The sequence below is a fragment of the Squalius cephalus genome (assembly GCF_949319135.1).
Source record: "Squalius cephalus genome assembly, chromosome: 4".
Classification (NCBI taxonomy): domain Eukaryota; kingdom Metazoa; phylum Chordata; class Actinopteri; order Cypriniformes; family Leuciscidae; genus Squalius; species Squalius cephalus.
The window spans coordinates 41,246,972-41,256,425 of NC_137125.1; the positions used below are offsets into that span (position 1 = coordinate 41,246,972).

Here is a 9,454-nt window from a genome sequence, read left to right on the forward strand (position 1 = left end):
GAAAGATCCCAGGGGCAGGAGTTTCCTCACACCTATGAGGTGGGACCTGGTAGACATTTGGGTTCAACGCTACAGAAGTGCAATATGAAGGCCTATAAGAACTATACGCATGTAGATGTTACACTGACAGAGGATTGATCTGTTGTTGTGCAGTCAATCTGTTGTCTTTTTGCTGATAAATACAAAGAAACAATACACTTTGTTTTCTTTTTTAAAACTTTTATTGCGCTTGATGGTTTGGAAAGTCCCGCTTCCAGCATATAGAAATGCTTTTAGAGGTAACAATTCATTGGCCCAATTATCCAGCAATAGACCCAATACACACACACAAAACATTTTTAACTTGCGAAAACCTGCACATATATGTATCTATATATATGTGAACCAGCACTTAATTTGAATCAGTTATAAAAGCAAAATAAGAAGTTTTCTTTAAAAAAAAATCAGCAAAATGGTTATATTTGAGCCAAAGACCAGCTCTTGACCCCCTCACTGTCACATTCAGTCTTCATATCCATACTAAGTTACAAGGAAGATAGACACAGTGGCCAGTAGTAAAGCAGACGCCAGTATGTATGTGGTCCTGCGAGACCAGTCAGAAACGTTGGGCACCTGAGAAAATATATAAAAAAAATATATAATAATTACATTTGTTTTATACCACAGTTTCACTTAAATACCAGGGTTGCCACAGTCATGTAAAACCTGAAAATATGAAAGCATTCTTTCTAGGCCTGTGCATTTCATTTAAATGACCAAAATACCACAACAACAAAAACATAGACTTTCTGTAGTGAATATATTTTTGTCTACTTATGCATGGCTATAAAATATGAATTAGACTTTGTAAATGTTTGTGAAAGAAAAATGGAAAAATCATAGAAATATATTTAAAAAGCGTAGGAATCCTCAAATATTGACTTCAAAAGTGGTCAGTAAGATTTTTTGTTTTGAAAGAAATGAATACTTTTATTCAGTAAGGACTTATTAAATCGCTCAAAAGTGACAGTAAATAAAAAAATCTGTAATGTTATGAAAAAATCTAAATCAAGTAAATGCTGTTTTTTTTTTTTTTTTTTTTATTCGTCGCAGAATCCTGAAAAAATGTATCACGTTTTACACAAAAATATCAAGCAGCGCAACTGTTTTCAACAATAATAAGAAATGTTTCTTGAGCAGCAAATCATCGTATTAGAATGATTTCTGAAGGATTCTGAAGTAATGATGCTGAAAATTCAGCTTTGCAATCACAGGAATGAATTACATTAAAAAATGTTAAAATAGAAAACAACTATTTTAAATTGTAATAATATTTCACAATATTACTGTATTTTGATGCAGTCTAGGTGAGCAGAAGAGACCTCTTTCAAAAGCATTAAAAAAAATCTTACCAACCCCAAACGTTTGAACAGTAGTCTATAGTCTAGGACTTTTTGAGTGTCTTTACCCAAGATTTATACATACATCTATTTACAGACACACAAAAAAATATTGTCCTTACCCTGGCTGCCCACTTCTTAGCCTCCTGACAGCCATTTTGAAGCTGTGGAATCAACCAGGATGTCCTCAACATTGGCATAATTTTAGACCCCCAGAGGTTTCCGAGGATCCTGCTTATTACAGTGATAACAAACCACACCAAACTATCACTCTCTTTATTCGAAGCATCCTAAATGGATTGCTTTTGGCATTTGAGCATGTGGGATGCTCAACTCACCCAGAGAACGTTGTCCTGGTTAGGACGTAAAGATAAATCCCCAAATTCAAGGGCCGCAATTGGACAAATGGCAGTTGTTCACGCCATTTGAAGTCCAAGTCGTCCCCTATCTGAGCCAGCCGTCGTCCAATAAGCTGGGTGACTCTGATATTCAGACCAGAAAAGATTTGTGTGTAAAATATTATATTGTATTTCACAATATATTAATCTGAACAAATGATTACCTTATGTTATTGGCATAGACAATGTTGTGGTCTACATCACCAGGTCCAGCCTGGAGGGATGTGGCGTTTTTCGGCTGTCTCGTTTCTTCCACCATCGTGTTCTGAAAGGTGTGATCATGTTTATGACACCAATTCAACCGTCTCTTGCATCACATTTAACCATTTGTTTGCCTGAATACCATTTTCTATTTCCTTTCTCTGCTGCGGTTCTTTATTTTGTTTACGTGGAGGAAGAGGTCTTTGTTATTTCACCCTGCCCTTTGTGGTATCACGTGACTTGATATTGCTTTCAACGGACTAGTATCACTCTGTAAACACACAGGCCATGTGACCTGAGGACACAGGGTGTGTCTGTCTATTGCTGCCATAGTATTAGAACATGACATCATTGCACATACAATGAAGTTTTTGAAAAACACCTGCAGCCATAAACACAGCTTCCTGCAACGCTAGAGGACTCTGCTCTTCTGTGGTAATAAAAATAAAATGGCGCAGACATGCACAGTTCATAAAGCTGACTCAGTCCTCGCCTTCGGCCTTACTTTCACTATTTGATGTTATGAAAGAGCATGTGATTAAAATACATTTGGATTGTTTATAGCATAAATAACACATTTATCATTTATGAGGGTCTAGTAAAAGAAAAACAAACTTGTTTTCATTCTCCTTCATGTGACTGTTGAAATCATCAGGTTTAATGCAAATTCTCATTCAAATCAGCCAAACTGCTCAAAGCCGAACTGAACTATTTTTCTGAACAATTACGTTGTTTGTTTGACGTAAAACCTAAAACAGAGTTCTGTGTGATAGCACAGGCTATTATGTCCAAATAAACTGTGACGCAGTCGTCATTCTGTGAGACCTCCTGTGAAGATTTTTTTGAAAAAAAAAATTAATTTCTGACTTTTACATTTCTAAAAACGTTTTTTTTTTTTTTTTACTGCTTAATCTTATCAAAACATGTATATTTAAATATGAGGTCATCTTTAGATAGCTACAAAGTTCTAGTTTTCATCCTAAGGCATGCTAATGAATATTTTAAATAGTTTTTAATCTATAACTACTTGAATGTTTCTAACTGCGAGAAACATTATTTATTGTCAGCAGTCAAAATGTTCATAACAAAGGACAGGTGCATAATGGAAAACAAAAGCAAGATCATACCTTGTTTGTAGATTAAAACGGACGCCGCCCTGCAACATTTCAAGAAATAATTTCATTTCGAAGGAATATTTGTTTTAAGTATTGTGAGAAATATATATCAATGACAATTTTCTGTGACTTACAGCAGCGTCCTTTAATCTTGGTGTCTTGCTGTGATGTGTCTCAGTAATACAGTGATCACCTGGAGCCACGCCTGCAGCTTTACACTCAGGAAGTGTCACTTTTATTTTTTAACCAATAGAGGACACTAAAGGGTTTGATATCACTACATTCATTCATCCATTCATGATCTCATGCTTTGGACCAAAACAGACTCTGGACGTTTTTTACATTTCAAAAACCCAATGACTTTCATTTTCCATCTGTCTCTGGTAAGTAAATATTTTGAATATTGTTGATGTGGGTCTGTTGAGTTTTAGAAGTATGTTATTTAATAGTATGGTATAGAGGCCAAGCAGCAACAAGAAAAGAGCTTTTTGGCAGCAAACGCTTAATATGGGTTTGGTTCATACAGGGATAAAAAAGTACCCCATGTGTAAAATGAAATACTCTGCTGTGTCTTTAATGCTGTGGGCCTAATGTTCTGCCAGAGGTCCTGGACATCTTGTTCAGATACATGGCATCATGGATTCGATCAAATACCAACAGATAAAAAATCAAAACCTGACAGCCTGTGCTAGAAATCTTATAATGGGCCGTCTTCCAACAGGACAGTGATCCAAAAACAAACCTCAAAATCAAAACAAAAATGGGTCACTGAGCACACAACCAAGCATCTGCAATGGCCATCCCAGTCCCTGACCTGAAGCCTATAGAAAATGAGTGGGGTAAACTGAAGAGAAGAAGCGCCAACATGGATCTGGGAATCTGAAGGATCTGGAGAGATTCTGTATGGAGGAATGGTCTCTGATCTCTTGTCAGGTGTTCTCCAAACTCATCAGGCATTATAGGAGAAGACGCAGAGCTGTTATCTTGGGAAAAGGAGGTTGCAAAAAGTATTTACAGTGCTATGCATAAGTTTAGACACCCATGCTAAAGTTGACTAAAAAGAGGAATAAAAAATCATCTTTTGGAATTTGAACTTAATGCCTTAATTAAAAAAATTAGGAAAAATCCAACCTTTAAGGACACCAATTTTCTTTGTGAATGAATAATGTATCGTAAATAAATAAATGTTCTTCCTTAAAATACAGGGTGCATAAGTTTGGACACCCCTATGTTAAATTCCCATAGAGGCAGGCAGATTTTTATTTTTAAAGGCCAGTTACTTCATGGATCCAGGATACTATGCATCCTGATAAAGTTCCCTCGGCCTTTGGAATTAAAATAGCCCCACATCATCACATAGCCTTCACCATACCTAGAGATTGGCATGGTTTTATTTCAGTTAGCCTAATAGCTGGTTTGATTTGCATTGAGAGATGATCTTATGGAAAGTACTCCATGCCAATCTCTAGGTATGGTGAAGGCTATGTGATGATGTGGGGCTATTTTAATTCCAAAGGCCAAGGGAACTTTATCAGGATGCATAGTATCCTGGATCCATGAAGTAACTGGCCTTTAAAAATAAAAATCTGCCTGCCTCTATGGGAATTTAACATAGGGGTGTCCAAACTTATGCACCCTGTATTTTAAGGAAGAACATTTATTTATTTACGATACATTATTCATTCACAAAGAAAATTGGTGTACTTAAAGGTTGGATTTTTCCTAATTTTTTAAATTAAGGCATTGTTCAATCTCCAAAAGATGATTTTTTTATTCCTCTTTTTAGTCAACTTTAGCATGGGTGTCTAAACTTATGCATAGCACTGTAATAAAAGGGGGCAAATAATAGTTCCCAATGTATTTTGGAGAAAAACATTTTCAAATCTTTTACTTCAATAAAAGGTTAGATTTTTGTCACAAAATCCAAATTTCAGTTTCTTGTCATATAGGAAAGTGTGAATGAGTACTTGTCAGGAAAAATATCATTCTGATTGGAATATAAAGAGCAGACTGATTGCTATAAGGAAGTGCTTTCAATCATTGTGTTGTGTTAGCATACCTAACCCTACCATGCAGCCATCATCGTTTTGCTTCAAAATGGCCTCACATGCAAGGAAATAGCTGCAAAGAATATTGCACCTGAAAGAAGCATTTATCTTCAAGAACTTCAAGGAGTGAGATTTAACTGCAGTGAAGAAGGCTTCAGGACATCCCAGAGTGTCCAGCCAACTCTCTGGACCTTAAATCCCATTGAGAACCTGTGGTCAATCCTCAAAAGCGAGTGGACAAGAAGTAGTCCACAAATTGTGATTATCTCCGAGCATAAACAAGGCAAGAATTGATCGTCATCAGTCATGATTTGGCCCAGAAGCTGATTTCCAGCATGCCAGATCGAATTGCACAGGTTATGAAGAAGAATGGTCAAGATCATAAACACTGACTCTCTGGATATTGAATGTTTTTGTCAATAAAAGCTTTTAAAACGTATGAAATGCTTATCATTGTTTTCCAGTATACCATAGAAACAATCATCTGGAAAAAAAATAAAATAAATACTGAACAATGTATTGTCACTGCCAATACATTTAGCCACGTGACTCGTCTGTAAATTAAAAGAAAATTAAAAATTCACAATTGCTTTCTGAAGAAATTTAGATGTAAACAATAATTTCAAGCATAACCTTACATTTATTTATTTAATGGGTTTGAAGGGGTTTGGTTTGCTTGGAAAACAATCAGAAACTTTTCGTTTAATTTTGAAAACAACCAGAGACTTTTATTTTGAAGTGTAGAAAACGGAAGCGCCGTCGAACGCTGGCTTCACATAGTTATGGACCACAGTGGTAAGGAGGGAAATTTATGGTTTTCAATCATAGGTTTATTTTACCCAAAACGCGTTTCTTATAACCACAAAATAACAGCGCTGAACTTTTACATGTGTTTGCGTATGGAAAGACGAGCTACATCTTGTGTATGCATGGTTAAAGACCTTTTCCTATATCACTATCGGTTATGGCCTCTATGTCAATGTGGCGTTTATCTTCCTGATTCCATTTGATTCCGTTTATTCAATATCTTAAAAAAAGCCTGCATCATGATGTAAATAAATACATACAGCCTTTGAGGTTATTTAGGGTAACCTATCGCGTCTGAGCTGAATTTTGTTGTATCGCTCACATCAGTTTCAATGTTAACCTAGCAGAAACATCGTCTTATTTATGCACAAATGCAAATGTTTCATCAGTTCTCTAGATATATTTCGAATTAATCGATACAGACTGCATGCATATGCGTTTTATTCAGCGCTAACGTTACTCAAATGTCTCAGTTTGTGATTGGGATAGTTCACCCAAAAATGAATTTCTTTTGTCATCATTCACTCATCCTCAAGTTGTTCCAAACCTGTATGAGTTTCTTTCTTCTGCTGAACACAAAAGAAGATATTTTAAAGAATGTTGGTAATCAAACATTTGACGGCACCCATTGACTTCCAGTAGGACAAAAATACAATGGAAGTCAATGGCTACTGCCTGGTTACCAGCATTCTTTCAAATATCTTCTTTTGTGTTCAACAGAAGAAAGAAACTCTTGAAGGTTTGGAATAACTTGATCAAAATTAACACTTAATTTTTGTTCTTCATTGCAGACAATGATATGCAGGGTACGGATGGGCCGTTAGGTGGTCCTGATGTCAGGAGGAGGATCCCAATCAAACTTCTTCCCAAACAGGCCAGGAATAAACCTGCCCCACGACCACAGAGACCAGCGGGACGGTTACCACCCAAAGCCCATTCTGGAGAAGAAGGTATTGTCTATATATTTTCATTGACACATTTTTCTACATTTTATCAAGCATATTATCAGATATTATGATGCACTACAAATGGAGCTTGTGTTTCTGCTAGAAGGGTTTAACTTCAAGCAGGAAGACCGATTTGATTGTGGTGTGAAAGCAGGAGACGCATTTGCAACTCAGCGTCGGTTCCCACAGCAGCTCTACTGGGATTACAAGGTACATCTATATACATATATATTGTAAAATGTACTCACCTCTCGATTACTCATGTTTGAAGTGTTGTGGTCACTCTTGTTTTTTTGTTTTTTTAGCTAAACTTGATCGGTGAAAAGGATGAGACACCTGTCCATTTTTGTGACAAATGTGGACTGCCAATTAAAACATATGGCCGCATGGTGAGAGCAGTTGATGTGTAACAAATGTTCAATTTACAAGTGACAGCTTTTTGGTGACGTCATATTATTTCTTTGCAGATCCCATGTAAGCATGTTTTCTGCTACGAGTGCGCTTTGCATCATGAAAGGAAGGGTGATAAGATGTGTCCAGGGTAAGAATAAGAAGCAGTTTTTACCTCTACTTAAGCGTTTGCATACAAATATAATGCCTTATACTGTTGTTTAATACTATAATAGAGAATGCTTGGCTTGATGCAGATATAGGACTGGATTATATACCCTAATGTTCAAAAGTTTGGAGTCTGTACTTTTTTTTTTTTTGAAAGAAAGAAATGGTTTTATTCAGAAAGGATGCATTAAATGTATCATTAAACTGACAGTAAAGACATTTTTAATATTACAAAAGATATCTATTTCAAATAAATGCTGTTCTTTTAAACATGAATCATGAAAAAGCAACTGTTTTCAACATTGTTAATAATATGGTTTGTACTAATGTTCATAACGTTGATGCTTCTCCATATGTCCTCTCTGTTTCCAGTCTGAACATGTACAGCTGTACAGACCCGGTCCAGAGGATTGAACAGTGCCAGCGTGGCTCTCTCTACATGTGTAGTATCGTTCAGGGTTGCAAACGCACCTATCTGTCCCAGAGGGACCTGCAGGCCCACATCAACCACCGACACATGCGGTCCGGCAAGAGCTCCAGCAGCCGCTCTGACCCTCTCCACCTTCCTCCAGCCTCGGAGGTGTCCGATCGCTTCCGCGTGCCTCCACCTCACCTGCCCAAGCCCCATGTGCTCATCCCTCCTCCTCTGGCTCATCAAGGTCACGACCCCTACAGCCAACCTCCCTCTTCCTCCCACGATGACCACCGACCTCCGCAAGGCCAACCGCCGGGAGACATGGGGCCATCCCGCTCTCTCTCTCAGGAGACCTTCCGCATCTCAACCGTCACCACGCGAAAGCACAGCAACCTCATCACGGTTCCCATCCAGGACGATTCTGCGAGCTCCGGACCATCACGTGACACACTTCCCCAGCCCGGCAACGCTCCACCCCCTCACCATCACCCCGGAGACTATCCAGGTCAGCCAGTCGTGACCCATCCGCATCACATGATGGCGCCACCTCAGCAGCACTACGGACCCCCTCCACCCCCTCCCCCCATCAATCACCCCATGCCGCACCCGGGACAGGGCTCTAACACACCTCACATGGTTTTCAACCAGGCCCCTCCGCCACTGTCGTCTGTCCCCCCACCCATCACCCCGCCTCCCGGACACCTCATTGGTCAGATGCCCCCGTTTATGAACCATCCACCACCCGGGCCGCCCCCTCAACACGGTGGACCCCCTGTCAACGCCCCGCCACCCCATCATTACAACCCCCAGTTTCCTGAGGACAAGAGCACACTCAGCCCGCCGTTTAACCAACCGGGGGGCATGAGTCCAGGAATGTGGCCGGCCCCCAGGGGTCCTCCTCCCCGAATGCAGGGTCCCCCTCCACAGGGACAGATGCCGGGGCCGCATCACCCGGATCAGGGCCGCTACAGACCATATTACCAGTAATAACGTGTTTTTGTTGTTGCTAAACAAAGTGATTTAGTATGTAAACTTGGCAGGGATTCGAATGCATATTTTATAGTCTGAAAATAATAACTGTATAGTAGAGATCAGTACTGAGTGGTGTTTTAAATCTTGTCGTCAGATATTCAAACATTTACTTTTCAATAATTGAGCCCATACATGCTGCATTTTAGGGGCTTCTGTTGATTGTTGAATGTTTCTTGAATGTAATCAAAATTAAATGTACAAATTAAATGCGCTTTTATTGCGTTCATCAACTCTCTCACCTAGTGTCTTAAATTCAATTAAAAGAAAACAAAAACTCAGTATATCTTGGTATGTCTTGATAAAAATGAGCTTGGAGTTTATATTCAATCTTTTTTGAATGGTCCTGAAAGTTTGGCTGAAAACAGACAGGTAAATGTTATACATGATTGCAATTGATGTAAAACCTACATGTCTCATAAATGTTTACATATTCGCTGTCTATAACATGTAAATTAAAATCAGGTAGTGTGTAGTTCTTTTACTTTTATTACAATACATTTGTTTACAAACACATTCATAATAAAAACCACCTGTATTGACATGACAGGATTTTC

The 9,454-nt window shown here is 38.6% G+C and overlaps 3 protein-coding genes across 7 annotated transcripts in view; 2 read left to right on the top strand and 1 right to left on the bottom strand.

Annotated features, from left to right (window-relative positions):
• Positions 1–223, top strand: part of mcat (malonyl CoA:ACP acyltransferase (mitochondrial)) — a 2,017-nt gene extending 1,794 nt beyond the window's left edge. For both annotated transcript variants that reach the window (XM_079868640.1, XM_079868641.1), the window contains one exon: positions 1–223. This exon is cut by the window's left edge and continues 273 nt beyond it. In XM_079868640.1, coding sequence (XP_079724766.1) covers positions 1–138 — 138 coding nt within the window. In that variant the 3' untranslated portion in view covers positions 139–223.
• A 296-nt stretch (positions 224–519) lies between these two features.
• Positions 520–3,307, bottom strand: bik (BCL2 interacting killer; the record flags this gene model as incomplete). The annotated part of the gene is made up of 6 exons (XM_079868642.1): positions 3,228–3,307; positions 3,106–3,134; positions 1,942–2,042; positions 1,718–1,861; positions 1,502–1,610; positions 520–612 (listed from the first exon to the last, which is right to left on the bottom strand). Exons 3-6 carry the CDS (start codon positions 2,034–2,036, stop codon positions 520–522), a joined length of 441 nt encoding a protein of 146 aa, XP_079724768.1. The 5' UTR covers positions 2,037–2,042; positions 3,106–3,134; positions 3,228–3,307.
• A 2,564-nt stretch (positions 3,308–5,871) lies between these two features.
• On the top strand, positions 5,872–9,438 carry cbll1 (Cbl proto-oncogene-like 1, E3 ubiquitin protein ligase). Of its 4 annotated transcripts, none has more exons than XM_079868270.1 (6): positions 5,872–5,936; positions 6,740–6,898; positions 6,999–7,105; positions 7,201–7,284; positions 7,363–7,436; positions 7,826–9,438. In XM_079868270.1, exons 1-6 carry the CDS (start codon positions 5,924–5,926, stop codon positions 8,853–8,855), a joined length of 1,467 nt encoding a protein of 488 aa, XP_079724396.1. In that variant the 5' UTR covers positions 5,872–5,923; the 3' UTR covers positions 8,856–9,438. The 4 variants fall into 4 exon arrangements, with proteins under 4 accessions (XP_079724396.1, XP_079724397.1, XP_079724399.1 ...); XM_079868271.1 differs by having other exon boundaries at positions 7,002–7,105; positions 7,826–9,432; XM_079868273.1 differs by having other exon boundaries at positions 5,924–6,064; positions 7,002–7,105; positions 7,826–9,432.
• Positions 9,439–9,454: the final 16 nt, after the last annotated feature.